A 19,497-nucleotide genomic window follows, 5' to 3' on the forward strand; every position below is an offset into this window, starting at 1 on the left:
CCTCTCTCCTCCCCTTTTTTTCTCCTCTGTATTCCACCGTTTACTGCACCACCGCTCACCGAGAAGTTGGTGCAACAAGGGATGATGTTGAGATTGCTGTTAGCTTCAAATTGGGTCGACACAAGACAAATGGGTAATTTGAAATCCCGCTCACCGATTTTTACTTTTGTTTATCTACCAATTTTTTTTTTCTAGAATTGAGTTTATTTAATTCTTATAGAAATTAGGGAATTTAATTGGAGAATTGAGGAATCCAATTGGAGAATTGTGAATTTTGATTGGGGAATTTTGAAGGTTCAACATGGAGGAGAGAGAAAGCTTGAACTAACTCCAATGGTGATTCCATGGCAGTGGGGAGAGAAATAGAAGGGAATGGGTGAGATGAGAAACGAGATGGAGATGGGATGGTGGTTGGAGCGAGGTCGGCGGGCAGCAGTAGGCGAGCAATGGTGTCGGGTGGTTTCTATGGTGGATTGGTGGTAATGTGGGAAGGAGAGAGAAGATACAGAGGTGGAAGAAGCAAGTAGGAAAGAAAGAAAAGAGAATAGGAAGAGAAAAAGGAAAAAGACATGTGCTAATTGGAGCTTAACGGGTTAATTATATGTTAATTGGGTTAATTAGGAGTTGATGACGTCATCAAGGGTATTTGGTGTATTAAGTTTTGAATTAGGGGTATTTGGTGTATTATGAAAAGTGCAGGGGTATTTGGTGAATTTCTTTAAACCTCGTGGGCATTTCATGAAAAAACCGTTTAATTTTTGATATCAGTATCACATAACCGTAAAGAAGTTCCTACAATAATAGTACCATAAGAAACCATTTTCACTTTGTTTTCTTCCATTTTTTTACTATAACAGCTCGTGTGTCATCAATTCAACATGACAAAAGACAAAGTTATCTGTTTTTTAGGGAGATTAATTTTTTACCTCTAAATTCCAGCGACTTTTTACGGACCGATGTATAGAATTCAGCGGTGCTCTGCAAAAAACCACGCACCAATTCCCCCCCCTCTCTCTCTAGTCTCCTCCCACTGCTCAACTACACTCCCACACTCTCCTTGCTGGGAATCAGATTGAGTAGATCATACTCTTCTTCCCCAACACCCAACCTACCATGAAAGGACCTCTCAACAATGGCGGCGACCTCATCAAATCGCCATTATGCGTCAAGATCTCCGCCATCTTCTTCCTCTCCATCGCATTCTTCTACATCGGCAAGCACTACTCTGATGTCGGCTACAATCAACTCCTCTTCTTCTCTTCCGCATCTTCATCTTCTCCTTCTGTTTCTCTCTCTCCTAATCTCAACAAATCGTTTGATATTACTTCCGAAATCAACTCCACTTTACCGACTCCTTCCGCTGGCGGTGGTTCTCCTCCTGTGTCGGTTCCAGTGCCGGTAGTGGTTCCACCGCCTCCGGCGGAGGAGCCATTGAAGAGGTTCGGGATCGTGGATGAGAACGGGACAATGACGGAGGATTTCGAGATCGGGGAGTATGATCCGAATGTGGTGGAGAGTTGGGGGAATTCTAGTGATTCTGAGGTTGCAGTTTCGGAAACTAGGGTTAGAGTTTCGAAGTTTCCTATTTGTGGTGATAGTTTGAGAGAGTATATTCCTTGCATGGATAATGAAGAGGCTATTAAACGGTTGGTTTCCACGGAGAAAGGGGAGAAGTTTGAGCGGCATTGTCCGGAGAAAGGAAAGGAGTTGAATTGCTTGATACCGGCGCCGAAGAATTACAAGATTCCGATCCCCTGGCCGAGAAGCCGTGATGAGGTTCATTTTTTTTCTCTTACTGAACACTGAAGACTGAAGATTTGCATTTAGTTTGATTATTTGTGGTTTTGAGCTGATCTTATTACCCAATTTATACAAATTGCTGTTTTTGATTTGATTACTTTACAGGAATGCCTAATTGCAAACTTTTTGCATTATGCTGTGCATCTTTGCATATGTTATAACTGGAAACCAAACAAGAACGAATCTACACGTTTATCTTCTGGTTGAAGCGTAGTCAGTTCTGTACATTTCTTAGCCTGTGTTGAGTAGAGAGTGAGCGAACATGGGTTGTTGGATTCGTGGGGGAGAGTTGAATGAGGACAGGCAGTTAAATAGGTCACATGAGAGTATGCTGCTACTTTGAGGAAAAATGAGTAATGACATTCACTATTAGAGGAAGGATGAATGTTAGTGCATAATTGGATTATTATTTCAGCTCAAGTGAGAAAAGTTTATTGAATTTAAGGATCCAGGAGGGAAGGCATTTGATTACATGAGCTGGGAAATGTATCAGTCCACATTATCATGACTACCAGTGTTGTATGTGCTTATGATGGAACTTGGTATTGGAGGGGAACTAGGGAAGTATGTGATATAACCACATGGTACTGTTACCCTGGTACTGTTTATGAAGCTTTCATTTTCTGTCAGGAAAGAAGATATCAAATATAGTCAGCCTAACCCTTGAATTGTCAAGGGTATGTTTTGAAAAACTTCAATCATTTCAATTCATTTGAAAATAATATCTATCCCTAAATATTAATATGAATTCCCGATGAATCTCAATAACCAACAACTATCAATTTTGGTGGTAAAGAACTATAAAATAGGCGGAAAACTACAGGAGGATTTCTTGAGTTGTTCATTCAATTAATATCAAATAAGTCGTGTCTTGTTTAGACCTATAAATAAAGTGGAAGCCGCTAGTAAAAAACCGAAACAACTAGTTAGAGTAGACACGAAGGAGCTAAATAACATATGTTCTTTTTATACATGTGTTGCTAAAGTACTTAGAAGCCCCTTTGATATCTCTTCATCTGCAAAGAATTCTCGATGTGAAAACCAGAGACAAAGAGCTGATCTTTGAATAGGAAAAAGAGTGGATCTGCAGGGTCCCAAATGAATTGGCTTATTCGAAAAAGCCCTGTTCTTTGGAAGATCTATTTCGTGTTTGGTACTGCATGGTTCCACTCCGCAAGAATTCGGAATCATTCTCTTTATCATAAATGCTCCATTTGCCCCGACACGACCTTTGTTCTTGGAAGCCTTGAACTACCTGTCTCTTCACATCTAGTCAAGAAAGGAGATATCAAAAGTTGTAGAAAAGTTGTTGTGGAAAATTTGATTAATCCCTAATGAACTATACTGAAAATTTTAAATCTTACAATTTTCTTTTTTAGGGATTGTCAATTGTTTATGTGTTGGTCAGTTAAGATTGTTTCTGAGAGTATTATCTTCCTCGATTTTGATTTCATCAGCTTGAAGGGGTCCATCAATGAACTTATATAGGTTTTCCTTGGTATTGGTGTCCAGGAATGCTTAGAAATCATCAAGCTTCTACTGCTATCTGATCTTAGATTTTGACTGAGAAAATAAGTCATCAATATCCGGGAGAAAATAGTCAAAATACTTTATTATTCAGGAGAACAAAGTGTTTTTTATTTGAATGTAAATAAGTCATCGGTATTATATTGTTACATATATAACCTGCACTCCTGACATTGGCAGGCTCTTATAGATTTGAGGACTTGTTGCTGAAAGTAAATTCGATATTTTTGTTTTTTCCAAACACACTCTGGACGTAGTGCTTCTAACCCGTTCAATGAGTGTTATTAAGCATGTTGTTGAGAGGCTTATTGATTATTGAACTGTCTGACCTAGATATACATTATACATTTACGAAGTATTACTTGTAAGTAAGTAGGCACAAGTGTGCTGTGCTAATGCTTGTGGATGAGAGAGGGAAAGAGTAGAGGGATGGCAGGAAGGCTGCAGTAGAGTGGATTTTCATTTTTTTCTCCCCATATGTAATTTAGCTTCTCTGTGCTTATCGGCTGATATATTACACATATTTGGAAAGAAAATGCTTCTAAGTTTACTAGTAGCTCCATCTAATAGAATTTTTGTGGGTGCATTGTGCTAAGAAATCTTATACATTTAGCCTTTTTTTTAGCCGCAGAACTTTGAACTTACCCTGTATCCGATGCACCAACCAAGGAACGTTTCTGCTTGTCTGTCTACAAACTTGTGTTCTACCTTAAATTTTAGTCACCGGGGCGTTATTTTTCAGTATGCAAGTGTTGTTTCAGTTATGTGTTCCCTTGTCTAACTTAACTATTATACACATGTGGAGTAGTCTAAAATATATGAGATTATTGTTCAGAATCAATTATCTAGACTATTGAATGTTTCTTTGCCTGCCTAGTATGGACTATGGAGTATCGTCAATAGAATGTTTGCTTTAGTGTCTAATTGATGCGGGTATTTCATGCTGCATGTGTAGTTGTAGATTCTTTTACTCTGTAGGTTGGGTTAATCTTCATGAGATATTGAGAGCATATAGGAACTTTATTCTGTTCTCTAAAAGTTTTGGTGTTCTGAAATTCTGATGTCTAATAATAAAGTCATGCGTCCCAATGCAGGTATGGTTTTTTAATGTTCCTCATACACGTCTTGTTGAAGATAAAGGTGGTCAAAACTGGATGATTAGAGCAAAGGACAAATTTAAGTTTCCTGGAGGTGGTACACAATTTATACATGGTGCAGATCAATACTTGGATCAAATTTCTCAGGTGCTTACCTCTTTGTTCGTGGCATCCATGTAGTACAAAAAGCTTTCTTTTTTTTATATATATTTTTTCTTTTGATCTCATTCGGATAATACATGTAGATGATCCCTGAAATTTCATTTGGCCAACATACGCGTGTTGTATTAGATGTTGGATGTGGTGTTGCAAGCTTTGGCGCCTACCTAATGTCACGAAATGTGACCACTTTATCAGTCGCTCCTAAGGATGTCCATGAGAATCAAATTCAGTTCGCACTTGAGCGGGGAGTGCCTGCAATGGTGGCAGCCTTTACTACTCGTCGTCTACCATATCCAAGTCAAGCTTATGATATGATACATTGCTCAAGATGTAGAATCAATTGGACTCGTGATGGTAAGCCTTTTCCTTTCAGTACTTTGTGATAGTTACATTATTCACTGCAAATACCTAGCTTGATGTTTGCTGATTTATCTGTCAAGAAAATGAAGTCTTTAGTGATGTGTTTTACACTATTTATCTATATCTTCGTGGACTTCCTGTAGTCTTTGAACACTTTTTTAACCCAAAATAACTCGAGAAAATAAAAAATGTTTTGACCCCAAAGTGACCCAAAAGATGACCTACATAGAATTCAAATTTACCTGGCCTGGAACATACCTGACCTACCTGTTTGGCAGGCGCTGGCCTACACGGATGTGATTTTTTTACAATAATCGATCAGTGCCGTAGCTTGGTGCAATTGTGCAGATAGCATTGAGTTTCAAATACATTGCTTCAAATGGTTAGTTGGAAGTTGGCTTCTGGAAATTGTGAAATGTGGATTGCTAGCAAGAAAATCCCTGAACATTATTGGATATATTTTGCTGGTACATGTATGCAAAATATTAGAAGTCATGCATTCCTGATGAAAGATAATCAGGATGTAACTTTATTTGAGTATTATTACATGAATAGAATCGTATGACTTGTGAGCTGTGACTCTTGTTGCAAAAATGTTTCGTGGACTGGGGAGGTTGAACTGCACTCTTTAACACAGTAGTCATTCTTAGGAGAGAAGAGATTAACAATTTTTTGTGTAAGCTGATACTAACATTAATCTATGTGAAACTGGCTCGTGTACCATTGCTTTGATACCTTTGAATTTTTTCCCTAATAGTTTTATCTCCTTAATCTTCTATCAATGTGTGTGTGACAGATGGAATTCTTCTTCTTGAGGTCAATAGGTTGCTACGGGCAGGTGGCTACTTTGCATGGGCGGCACAGCCAGTTTATAAGCATGAACCAATTTTAGAAGAACAATGGAAAGGTATAAGTCTAGAAATCCTTGTCTGTTGTCTCTACAACAGACCTCAATGGCTGTTGGCCTGTTGCTGGTTGGTTAATAAGTTATTGTATTCAAATATCAGTGAGGCTTTCTAACATTTAGATAACACAAGAGTTTTATATGATATACGATTTGGCATTAACCTTATTCAAATATTGTTTTCATAGGGGGATACTGGCTGACAGGTGGAACTTTATTTCTGGGTTCTCAATATTAGTAATATGGGTATAGTAATTCCTGGTAGTAGGAACCTAGGACAAAGTTGTCAAAATCACTGAGTACCCTTGTGTTTGATTAAGCTTGAGCAGTCCTGGCAAATTTAACTTTATGTGTGCATGCATTTGTTGTTTTCAGCAATTTGTTTAATTTCCATGATCTGACACCAAATAAATTTTTTCTTTTACCCTTTTCTCCAGAGATGGTTAACCTTACGACTCGTCTTTGCTGGGAGCTAGTGAAAAAGGAAGGATATATTGCAATTTGGCAAAAGCCCTTGAACAATAGTTGCTATCTGAGCCGCGAAGCTGGAACTCTCCCCCCTCTCTGTGATAAGGATGACGATCCAGATAATGTTTGGTATGTTTTGTTAGTTTTATGGAATCTAAATCTGATAGTCCAGATAATATTTGGTTCATTATTATGCAAGTATAAGAGCTGTTGTGGCATCAATATTGACTCGAGGGATGCTAAGCCCTATATCAAGGTTCTTAGTTAAATTGTTTCGTGCTCATGCCTGGTCTCATCAAAATGATGTGCAAGAATTTGTGGTTGACAATGACGTCTGTGGTATGCTTTGAATCTTGGTTAATGTATCCCCTGAGCTGCCTGATTTACCTCATTCTTGAATCAGATTTTTTTTAATATGTTGCTTAGGCTATGAGCAGCTGGGCACTTGCAGGGGCTCTCCAAGGGATTTTCTGCGAGTGAAACTCCAGAGATCTCCAATTTTTCCTGAGATGGGAAATCTTGAGAAGCTTTTATGAAGAGCCCCTTGTTTGGAGCTTTTCCATGGATCTCCAAACTATTTTCCATCTTGCCCAGTCAATGAGTTGAGACTTGGACGAGAGAGTGAGAATGAGGTGGGAGAATGGGAACCTGGAGAAGTAGAAAAGAAATAGGAGAGCCCTATCTGGGACTGTTTTATGTGCATTTTTTGCTAAGGATTTTGAATGATGGAGTATAGGATGGAGAAGGGCATCCCAAATTGGTATAGTCCTTAATGCATCTTGTTCAGCTTGTATAACGTGTACTGTGTACGAGGTGGAGCATGTAGCGTTATCTGTAGTAGCAACTAGGTGACAATTTGAGTATTTAATATCCCCTTTAGATGCCTCCGACGGTATGATTTGCAATTTGACAATTTGGCTGATATAAAATGATTGCAACATTGGAGAAGAAGGATTTACCATTTCAAACAAGTTAACCAACAGTAAGAATAAAATCCAATGCTTTTGTTGCATTCACTTCTTGCTTTACCATCAGGATCCTTTGGGACGCTTTTTGTTGTATTCACATCTTGCTTTACCATCAGGATCCTCTTGGGGGGGGGGGGGGGGGAGACAATTGTTCACTTTGATGGTTAGGTTGTTGTTTAATTTAATAGGCTTCCCTTGTCAGCATAACTTGGCTAATTAAAGTTGCATTCTCTCTCTGGCCTTGCCTTTTTAGTTTTAGATCTAGTTGTCCGCTTTTTTCCTCATGTGGTACTGTTAATAACCACCAGCAACATTTGTTGTGATTAAATTAGGTATGTGAATCTCCAGCCATGCATCACTCGTCTTCCGGAGAATGGTTACGGTGGAAATGTAACAAAGTGGCCTGAAAGATTGCATACCCCGCCAGATAGGCTGCAGAGTATCCAAATTGACGCTTACATATCTAGGAAAGAGCTCTTCAAAGCTGAATCAAAATATTGGAATGAAATTATAGGAAGCTATGTTCGTGCTTGGCATTGGAAGACTTTGAAATTCAGAAATGTGTTGGACATGAGGGCCGGCTATGGAGGGTATTATCACAGTCTCTGTTCTTTTTTCCTCTCCCTAACCCCAGGAACCCTGCTCAGCTTTTGCTGTATTAGATCTCAGTTCTTCCTTGACAATGCTAATCTCTATGATTCCTTCTGTGATTTTGGCAGATTTGCAGCTGCATTGGTTGATTTCGGTATAGATTGCTGGGTTATGAATGTGGTTCCTGTGAGTGGGCCAAATACGCTGCCTGTTATTAATGATCGTGGACTTATTGGAGTCATGCATGACTGGTTTGTATTATCATCACTTTCTAGATTCTTGTCGTCCTGATTTTTCTCCTTGGAGTACGATAGTTACTAGAGTATGGTTTAGCCGTAGTTGTTGTGCAATTTTGTTGTATTTCAGTGTAAGATTTCAGTTAGGAACAGCTGATAGCCTTCGCTTACTAACATCCTCATCTTACAAGGGCCATAAGGTTGTATCACTGGATACCAACGGTTATGGTTATGGTTATGGTTATGGTTATGGTTATTAGCAGTACTGGATCTGGCGTACCAGTGGTTACTGGTGATATATAATGATTTGCATTATTCTTCTGCAGGTGTGAACCCTTTGACACATACCCAAGAACTTATGATCTATTGCATGCCTCTGGCCTCTTCGCCATTGAGAGAAAAAGGTATGTCTCGTTCCATTTGTAATTGTCATTGCTCAAATTGTGTTGTGCAATGAAGCAACATATCACAAATTATCTTGCTTTCTAAGGTTCTTACCTTTACGACTCATTTGGTACAAGGCTGTAGATGAAAACACCCCTATGAGTTTGGATATAATTTTATATTCTATATTCCCTGATATTGTCTCTGCTGCCGTGTACCCATTATGCAATTTTCTTCATTACTTTCTGTCAACACTAGCCACCACCTAGTCATTGCATATCAAATTATACTAGTTGACACATTTTTTCAGTTTCTGTTTCGCCAAACAAGCTGTTAGGATTTTTGTCCGAAAACTTGTAATTCATTCCTATGCAAGCCCTTCACATCTGTTCTTGAGATCAATGCCTGAATTTTCAGTCGCTATGAGTTTGTCTTGTCTACATGTAACTCTTTTTTATTAATAATCTCAGATGCAATGTTTCTAGCATCATGCTTGAGATGGATCGGATCCTAAGGCCAGGTGGCCGTGTATATATCCGTGATATCATTTCTGTTGTCGAAGAGCTTCAAGAAATCGCCAAGGCAATGGGATGGCGAGCAGCTATTCATGACACTTCTGAAGGACCTCATGCTAGCTATAAGGTCTTGTCATGTGATAAGCAGCTGTTGCGAAAGTAACAAGCACGGAGTAGAAAAAGAGGTTTAGAATTATCAAATGAAATTTTTGCTTGAATGAAGTTCTGATATTGTTCATGCTTGTCTGTGGGACCTAATGGAGGGTTGCTGCGGATTGTCGAGAAATCATACTGGGTGAAGGCTGACAAAGTATCAGAGATAGAGAGACAGAGACAGATAGATAAAGGAGAAAAGAATTCATTGTACTATCTAGTGTATAGGAAGTATATTTATATCGGGTTGTTCATTGTAACTTGGAGGTTAGAACACTTAGTCCCGAAGGGCGACATGCCAAGGGTTCATTCACTTCATTGTATAACTACTGCATAACCTGTACCTCAGCTTATATTCTTCTTTGCGTGTATTTATTTTAAGCAGTGAATATTAGAAGGAAAAAATCATGTAAAGATGATATCAGCAACTACTTTTTTTGCTTGAAATTAATTTGAATTTCATAGTCTATTCTTGTCATTTGAGTTTTATACCATTTACCTGAAGTTTATAACCGCATCACTAAATGTTTAATACTGAGTCAATACTTTGTAGTGTTTGTATATTCCAAGTTCCCAACAACATTGAGATACCATGGGGCGAAAAGAAACTTCTCGACTTTTAAGTTTTAACATTAGTTTTTGCTGCTATTGGTATGTTCGATCGACCCTTTGAACTATTATTGGGTAAGCTTCTCAAAAATAATACCCCCATCCTCTATTACTTTAACACTTCTTGTATGAAGACTATTTCATTCCTAACTCAAATAAACAAAATTCTCCACTGTGGAATGACACAAAATTTCATGAAGCTGTGATAACCCAATAACCGGAATCAAATTGGAAAGAGGCCCATGTTGTGACAGCTACATATCAGATTGTTTAGGTCGCCAAATTTGCTGGGGTTGCCGTTGAGATGCCTTAACAGGTTGCTGTGAAGCCACGTTGTTGGCTTGGCCAGGCTGTAAACTGTTTTGAGCTAATCGTTCAGATGCCACAGCAACTTCTCTGGCCACTCTGTTAGGCTGACTTCGAGGTCTATTCCTTGGAAACTGTTGGTTGTTTGCAGGAGCTTGTCTTTGAAATGCTAGCTTTGATTTTTGTGGAGTGTTGTTGTTGAGGTGACTCAGTTGCCTTGTCTTCCGAAACTGCAAGGATGAGTGGCTGCTGCTGGTGCCATGGCGTACATTTTGATTGGTCCTACCATTGGCCATCGGACTTCCAAATACTGCTCCAGGGAATAAATGGGAAATTTCATACCTAACTAAAGAGGGGATGAGAACATTTCGAGGCTGATTTGGAGCAGCAATCACACGGTATGTGTTTGTGAACACTTCAGCTATTCTACTCAGCTGAGTGCTGTTAACAGCTCTTGCGGTATTTTCAGGTTGCTCAAAAGGATCTTCAATCTGTCATCATTAATCAGGAATCAGGATAACAGATATAATCCCCGCTTGAATCAAGAAAGAGAAAAGGGAGACAAGAAGACAGCATACAAATATGGCATATGTTTTGGGTAGCCATCTCGTAGTTGTATTTATGTCTTCCCATTGTCCAGAGTATGTAGAAATTCCTTGCACTGTTGCTCTTGTACTAATGTCAGAGAACTGCACACAAGTGTAAAACATCACCAGAAAAACAAACCGATGTTATTTACATTAACCTCAAAAGTGGAGCAGGGATGTGATGTACCAACTTTATTCATTGCCTATGTGCCTCCAATAGGAAATCCCAATTAACTAGATATCTGGAAATCAGAAAATCTTCCAACAGGGTCAAAGAAGCAGAGGCACAAAATTATAACATACCTTCGCCAGGAAGGAAGTAAAGAGCTGAGGCAAACTGCTGCAGTTAACTCTTCTCTCTTTTCTAAATTTAGTGATATTACTTAAAGATATTTCTTCAATACGTCTTTCAACATCAGCTCTTACTCCTGCAGGACAACAAATACCCTTAGGCCTCAGGAAACATTTTAAAATTTGATGGTCGAATGTATATTTGAGGACAAAAAGTTTACATAACTTATTGAGCTACGGTTGGAAAAAAGGATAATAGCAACTTAAAATTCAAAGAGAAGGCAACTAGTTAAAAAACGAATATTTGTTCCTCCATGGTTTACTGGGTGCATAATGCAACCTGGGAAATGGGAATAGGGAACCAACACCCCACCCCACCCCCCCTAAAAACCTAATCACCACATCCAAAAAAAAGTATCCACTGTAGAGCATCTTAAAAAACAAAATCACAGTTCTCATGTAACGGAATATGGGTCAATCGGGAAGCACGATTTTATTATTGCTAGGATAAGGCAAGAGCCTCTGTGGAGGCATTGGAATAATGTTAATGGTTAACACTGTAGAGTTATAGTACATAGACAGAAAACTTCATTAACACCCTGAAAAACTAATGGAACCACCATCAAGTTATCGATATTCGAAAATTACTATTTAGTAAAACCAGCTATCTAACACAGCTTTGTATGGTGTAAATGGATGCACAGCTTGTATGATTTCAGATAGTTTTGACATGACTGTGATTTTATTAAAGCCATTAAGTTCTCTTCACTTACTCACTTTAAGATGTAAGTCTATATATCAAAGAAGTGAATGAGTCTCAAAATTATGAGTTGCTTTGTTTCCATGTCAACCATGTTGCAGTGAATCAGTTTGATATGAAAAATCTTCCAAGGTACTGTAGGAGTTGGGGGGAGGGTTTCAGACTTTCAGTAAATAAAATGTCAGACATATACACTATTTTGGCACCTATAAGTTCATCAGCCATGTTTCCAAGGTACAGGTCTTTGAGTGGAGGCAAAATTGCTGGAACGCACGTCTGCACAAAAAATATGGGGCAACAATAAATTACAACAAGGTCTGCTGAATAGCGTAATGTCTAACATATAAAAGAGAAAATGTTAGACAGTCATACACAGTAATAGCAAGTCATGCATAAAGTAATAGTAAACCCCAAAATATGAGCGACTGCCATTCTGTTTGGGAGATATGAAGTCAAAACCTCATGACCAAGGACCTATTCATGAATTTCAATAAACTAGCATACCTGAAAATGGAAGATGACAAGTAAGGACAGAGAATAGGAGTTAAAGGTCCCAGTTTTTGAACTATTGATATTGTTCGCTTTTGCCCACTCCTTGACCTGCAAGAAAAATTCCAATGCCAAAAACTAAGGTTCTCTTCATGCATAATAACATCTACCTAATAATAGTTAACAGATCATACCAGCAAAACCATATCCCGGAAACGGCGATCTATAAAGCTGATCCATAACAAAAATTTAGATTTCATCTTGCCTGACACGTTATTAATTGAAATATCACAAGAGATGTTCTGATATTTGCTCTCGAGTTTCAGAATAGGAACTCTGGCGTGAGATACAGATTGCAACCTCCTAAAGCTGCCTGCAAAACAATCTTTTCAATGTTAAAAGAAACAACAGACTTACTCTGCTAGGATATGTTCACAAGCTAAAGCTTTCATGGGTAGACCTTCTAACTCTTCAAGACAACTTTTCTATAGGGATTATATCCAGTCCAAACCTGTTTCGTATAACTCTTCAGGTTACACGGACATTATATAACCCAAATACTTGGTGGCTGGAAAAATCTCAGCATATAGACGGATAATTTTTCAGTAACATTTAGTCCAGTTCTCAAGGGATAATTTTCAATAACATTAAGTCCAGTTCTCAAGAGATCATACAACAACAACAACAACAACAACAACAACAACAACAACAACAACAAAAACAACAACAACTACAACAACAAAGCCTTATATTTGGGGTCGGCTAACATTAATCGTCATAGGAGATCGTAATTGTGACCAATCAAACCAGAAAGGAGCGGGAAATTAAAAGAATAAATAAGGAAGAGGGAGAAAGTGGAATTAATAAAAGTAAGATAAGAGGAAAATATTATAAGAGATAATAAAAATAAGTAAAGTTTAAAATAAAATAAAATAAGTACATTTCAAAATACCATTTTAAAAAAAACGCAAGTAAAAGTAAGAGAGTCAAAATGGAAGATGTATAAATCAAATGAAGTCATCAAAGTATATTCTCTCCTTCCACTCTGTCCTATCCTACATCATGTTTTCCTCAATCCCAAGTAAGCTTATATGTTGCTCAATCACCTTCCTCCAAGTTTTCTTAAATCTTCCCCTACCCCTTGCAATTCTATCACTTTGCCACCCTTATAGCCTCCTAACCGGGACATCACTTTATCTTCTGCTTACATGCCCATCTTAAACGATTTCCCATCATCTTAAACTCAATCGTTGCAACCCCTACTTTCTTCCTAATAATCTCATTCCTCAAACGATCATTTCTTGTATGCCCACACATCCAACGTAACATGCGCATCTCCGCCACATTCATCTTATGCACGTGGCAATGTTTCACTGCTAGCACTCCATGCTGTATAACAACGTCGGTCGAATCGTCGTGCGGTAGAATTTTCCATTCAATATTTGGGGCATGCCTGGATCACATTGGATCACATAGGAACCCTGTGACACTTTTCCACTTCAACCAACCTACTTTGATTCTATGAGCCACATCGCCATCCAATTCCCCATCCTTTTGGATAATAGATCCTAAATAACGGAACATTTCAGAACCTTGGACAATTTTCCCATCTAAGGTAATCGTCTCTGTCTCTCTGTATTGGACTCCACTAAACTTACACTCCACATATTTTGTCTTGTTTCTTCTCAGCTTAAAACCCCGAGATTCCAAAGTTTATCTCCATAACTCCAACTTACTTTCCACTCCTTCTTTGGTTTCATCAATCAGCACAATATCATCTACAAACATCATGCACCAGGGTATACCATCTTGAATTGATCTCTTCAATTCGTCCATGACTATAGCAAAAAGAAACGGGCTAAGTGCGGAACCTTGATGCACTCCAATCGTAATGGGGAATTCTTCGGTCTTACCAACACTAGTTCACACATGTGCTAACTCCCTCGTACATGTCCTTGATGATATCAATATACTTCATCAGAATTCCTTTCCTACTTAATGCCGACCAAAGAATTTCCCTCGGTACCTTATCATACGCCTTCTCCAAATCAATGAAAACCATATGTAAATCTTTCTTCTTATCTCGATAATTCTCCATTAGTTGCCTTATAAGATGAATGGCCTCCATAGTCGATCTCTAAGGCATAAATCCAAACTGGTTCTCCGAAATCTTCACAGTTCTCCTAATCTTAGCTCAATAATCCGCTCCTAAAGTTTCATAGTATGACTCATTAGTTTGATTCCTCGATAGTTGGCACAATCCTGGACATCACCCTTATTCTTGTACAAGGGGATGATAATATTTTTCTTCCACTCTAATGGCATCCTATTACTTTCCCAAATCTTGTTGAAAAGGGTTGTTAATCATACAACCCCTCTCTCTCCCAAGCATTTCCAAACTTCGATAGGTATGCCATCGGGCCACACTGCCCTCTTGCGTCCCATCTTTTTCAATGCCATTTCAACTTCTCTCTTTTGAATTATTCGCATAAAGAACAAAAATTGGAGAGTGAGATTTTGTATAGCTAATTCATGATCCTCTACTAATGGTCAGCTTTCTGACTTACTTTTCCACATATGACAGACTTGCTTTCTTTGAGGTTAAACCACATTGGTCTGAGTTACTTTGACATACTTTGACATAAACCCAATTTGAGTCTCAGTGATGTTATCGAACAAATTACAAAAGATCCACATTAAATAGGTAGCTTTTTCTATATTTTAGGTGCTTAACATAGGGAAGACCATGATTTATGTAAGTGGTGAAATATCCAAAATGTACAGATGTTGGGCAACTAGTCGCGTTGTGCAAATAATAAGCTTTTTCAGTCACTTATTAAAGATTTTGTATTTCCAATATTAACATTATTATATCTTTGGTTTTTCATATCATTCATCAAGATTTTTATCACCTCCTAAAGGGTCTGTGTCAATTATTAAATGAAATTACATATCAAAAAATGATAATAACCTTTTGTGTGTCAATTGTTAAAATTTGAATATGAACACTTAGTTATGTATCATCACTACATTTTGATTACGAAATATGAGTTATCTCATCTCATGCAAAACCATGAAAAATTGAAAACCCTTTTTCGCTCAGCTTTACCCAGTTCTCCTCTAAAGGTAGTTTAGTGATATTGGACCATCCTATTTGGCCAAATACCAAGTGACAAACTCATAAATTAATTATGTTACCAATCCTCTCTTCCTTTTATTTAAACAAGATCCTGTAAAATAACATAGTTAAATGTAGTTTTCATTTTTTATTATTAATAGAATTCAAAACACCTTTTTATATATATATAGTTACAAATCTATCATTGCTAGCTAGAGACAAACTCTCTGTAGTCTGCACTATGCATGCTACCACACACATCTATTGCGTACAAAACTTTGTGAAATAAGTATGACTATTTGTAGATGCTTGCTATCAGTGGCTAACAAAAGAAAATGATCAAGAATAAGTTACGGCATATAACCTGCCCTCCGTAATGCTTTTAGTACTTCCCCCAATAAAGTTTGCTTTTGCTTCCTGGCAGCAACTGCAATATGTGATCCATTGGATAGCTCAATTGAAATATCCAGATCTCCCCAGCGTGTAAAGAGCTGAGACAAGAAAGACCCAAATGGTTCCACGGTAGCACCTAATAGCAGAAATTCAACCCATGTCCAAATTACTAAGCAATTCTAAAATACTATGAACGATAAAGAACAACTCATTCGAATATGATATGGATGAGAACCAAGGAGAACAAAATAAACAAAAAATATGAACTAATAAATTTTTTCTGACCACTTTTTTTGGAGTGTAAATTAAAAGAGGCACATATTCTTATTTACAATGGGTGTACAATAAATATTGTACACCTGAGTAAAAGTTAACCCAAAATGCTTAAAAGTTAAGCATATATATGTAAAAGTTATCTATTTTTAAGTGATAAATTTTTTCATTTTAGTAAAACTTATTTCTTCAAAATCACTAATAATGTATAAAATTAATAATTTAACCCTTAAAAATATTTATCTATCAATTTTTTTTTACTAATATAAAAGTTAATTAAAACTAAGTTAAAGTTAAAAAAAAAAATGGTTAAAGTTATCTTGGTGTACAATAAATTTATTGTACACCTTGTGCGCGTAAGACCTTTTGTAAAAGAGGAGGGGATGGGGGTCAGGTATCTGTGCAGAAAACATGATCATTATTGAAGATAGATAAAATTAAGATTTCTGAAAATTAACTACGAAGTACAAAATAGACATATAAAAAATCATACTTCCTCCGTTTAGAAATAGTTGCACCATTTTGACTTTTACATTTGCCAATGCACATCTTTGACCGTTATTATCTTTCATTATTTATTAGTAATTTTTTTTTTTTTTTTTGATATTTGAAAAGTAAACATTGAGACTAATCCAACAAATTTTTTAAATGGTAAACATTTTTTTATATATATTTGTAAAGAAAGCGTCAATATTAATATATGAATAGTGCATAAAGTCAAAGTGGTGAAAATATTTCTAAACGGAGGAAGTATTAAGTTTACAATAAGAGGAAGAATAAGGTAGATGAAGGTTAATTATCTAAGAAGCTCATTTAATGCCTAATCACCTAAACAAAATCACGGAACTATACGTTGTTAATGACAATAGTCACCGAGGCTTAAAGTCGAAATAAGCAAGGATCGTGAGGAGATATTCAAATTCAAAATAGAAAATAAGGAAAGCCCAGATGGAAAGGGTGGAGGGGGATGGACAACAATTTCTTGTGTCTGAAAACAATATGTAACCTACCCAGATAAGCATAGAACTATTGAAGTACTATAGATACAAAGCATCTAAATGCCAAGGCATACCTCTCAAACTTTCAATTGTACTAATAGCATCTTGTAACTCATCAATAATCTTCATTCTTGTCTCCAAATCCTCCCTCAAGGGATTGACAACATGAAGAATCTCATTTAGAGTAACCTCCAGCATATTACGTGAATCCATTTAGTATTAATAGACGCTGAACTGAAAAGTGATACATCAGGCTAATTAGAAACTTAATCATTATCCGGATCAACTTTTAAGCATGTCAAATATGATAATTTAGCAATTATAATAACATTTTGGGCCACATGATATTGCAGCCCGCTTCTTTATCCAATCTCCCAATTCCAGATGCAATTTAGACTTTGAAATTCTGATCAAGCAAATCAAATACTAAACAGCATTTGTTCACCAGGGGGATAGACAATTCAGATGAAGTCAAAAGCTTATTCACTTTTAATGAATGAGTACCCTGAAACTTTGATACACCCTGTAATGAAGTGCATGCAAATATCTAAACCAGAAGATGGATTGGGCATCATAAATGATGTTTTTTTAGAGTGATGCAACATAATGTCTTTGACATTCTGTTACATATAGAGACCCCTTCATTCTTAATGTCATGCCTAAGATCATTTAATCAAATTGAACATCATTATTAATTTTTACAGTGAATTGTAGAGACAACAATATCTTCTGAAAAAACCAACAAGGCCTTGTTCAAGATGAAGACTAAAGTTTGGGGCATATATAAGCCTCAAGTTCGAATTCCCTCGACCTCTCCCCCCTCCTTTACTTACGTTATCATCGGCTACTCAAAGTTAACAAATGGACTTCATGTGAAACCAAGACTCCCCCATTGTCTCAAACCGCAACAACTTCCCGCCTCATACCCTAAACCGAGGCAATGCATTCAAGCTATCTGAAATTAACTTTTTAAAAGAAAAGAAAACAAAGAGCGATTCCAAGAAAGGTTATTATTAAATACTACCGAAATTGATAAACTTGCAAGTTGCAACAAGCAATCAAATACCAAACAAGAACGAACCAATTGACAACGATACAAGCATCCGTGAGTCGGAAATACAGTTCGACTAATCAATTAAACTACAATTGAATACATATGGAGCATCAATCTGACCCCAACAAATAAAAAATCAATACAAACAATTTAATTGGATTGATCTTAACAGCCCATTTCAGAAATTCACACAGACAATTCATCAAACACCTAGCGGGCAATCCCAATTTTGCATGCATTCGAGATTCAATCAAAACCCAGAAAAGTACAAACTTACACTGATTTTCTTGCGGTTAGTTTGATCGTAGTAGTGCCATTGGATTGGATGTGGGTCTTCTTTTTTCTCTCTCTTCCTTCCTCAATGTGTGAACTCTGTATACGGTACTCCAGTAGTCCAGTACAAAAAAAAAAAAAAAAAAAAAAAACGGGACTTTATATAAAGTTTAAGGGAAAAAAATAAAAGGTTTTATTCAACTTTTAATGTGGGGCGGGAAAAAAGCTTGAGAAATTAAAATGAGTAAGAGGATTAATTAGGTAATAAGAAATATTTAGGCTCCATTGTGTTTGATTTTTTTTTATTTTTTTTTAAAAATAAGCTCAGATAAATATAGTTAAGTTTAAATAATACAAGAGCATGGCCTGTAGGTCCGACTCGAAATATTGCGGGTTTGGACAGAAATTTTAGGCGAAATTTCGAGTCAGGCCCGAAATTTTAAATTTTTTGGCGGGCTTTGGACAACGTAAAACTACAATTTTAATTATAAATTTGGTCTAGCTTGAAAATCTCGACCCAGCCTGAACCCAGCACGCAGGGTCGGCTAAAAGGAGGTAAAGCCGGACCTACAACACCAGGCAACAAAATTTTGGGCCCTAAAAAGAAATTATGTTGGTTAAACCCCCAAGAACAAATATTATATATTTAACAGCTGCTTTATTATGCATTATGTAATCTTTTGTCCCAATTGGTAAGGACTCGTATGTGTGGTTGCCGAGACTAGGTTTACATTAAACCATATTATTAATTTGACTCTATATTTTGTATAAATAAAACAATATTAATAAATGATTATGTGTTTTACATAAAATAATTATCCGTAAAAATTTGTAAGGGTCCAATATATGTATTTAGCATAGGGCCTCCAAATTATCGGAGACAACCCTGCCAGCACGGTCTGCCTCTTGACCAGGTCTATGTAAAACTAAAAAATGATCACTACACGAGAGTTTGTTTATTGACTTAAAATATTATTTAGGCAAATTTGTACTCCCTCCATTCTTTTTTGATCTTCCTGTTTCTAGAAATGTCGTTCCTATTTGATCTTTCTGTTTCTGTTTTTGGACATGACTTTTTACCATAAATTTCTCCACCATCCTTTATTTAATTTATTCACATTTCCCCATTCACTCACCCAACCCCCACTTTTATGATTTTTTATTACTTTAATAAAAATATT

The 19,497-nt window shown here is 37.0% G+C and overlaps 2 protein-coding genes across 2 annotated transcripts; one reads left to right on the plus strand and one right to left on the minus strand.

The window, feature by feature from the left end:
- Window positions 1-952: 952 nt before the first annotated feature.
- On the plus strand, window positions 953-9,643 carry LOC110785472 (probable methyltransferase PMT11). Its single transcript, XM_021989910.2, has 9 exons — window positions 953-1,776; window positions 4,422-4,571; window positions 4,670-4,940; window positions 5,743-5,853; window positions 6,288-6,447; window positions 7,619-7,876; window positions 8,006-8,128; window positions 8,440-8,517; window positions 8,968-9,643. The coding sequence occupies exons 1-9, from the start codon at window positions 1,114-1,116 to the stop codon at window positions 9,173-9,175; spliced, it is 2,022 nt and encodes a 673-aa protein (XP_021845602.1). The 5' UTR covers window positions 953-1,113; the 3' UTR covers window positions 9,176-9,643.
- Window positions 9,644-9,753: 110 nt separating this feature from the next.
- LOC110785473 (protein HESO1) lies at window positions 9,754-18,459 on the minus strand. Its single transcript, XM_021989912.2, has 9 exons — window positions 18,321-18,459; window positions 17,064-17,223; window positions 15,690-15,854; window positions 12,402-12,580; window positions 12,223-12,318; window positions 11,925-11,994; window positions 10,971-11,095; window positions 10,659-10,769; window positions 9,754-10,571 (listed from the first exon to the last, which is right to left on the minus strand). Exons 2-9 carry the CDS (start codon window positions 17,200-17,202, stop codon window positions 10,029-10,031), a joined length of 1,428 nt encoding a protein of 475 aa, XP_021845604.2. The 5' UTR covers window positions 17,203-17,223; window positions 18,321-18,459; the 3' UTR covers window positions 9,754-10,028.
- Between the last annotated feature and the right edge of the window lie 1,038 nt (window positions 18,460-19,497).

This window comes from Spinacia oleracea, chromosome 1 (assembly GCF_020520425.1).
Source record: "Spinacia oleracea cultivar Varoflay chromosome 1, BTI_SOV_V1, whole genome shotgun sequence".
In the NCBI taxonomy this organism is placed as follows: Eukaryota; Viridiplantae; Streptophyta; class Magnoliopsida; order Caryophyllales; family Amaranthaceae; genus Spinacia; species Spinacia oleracea.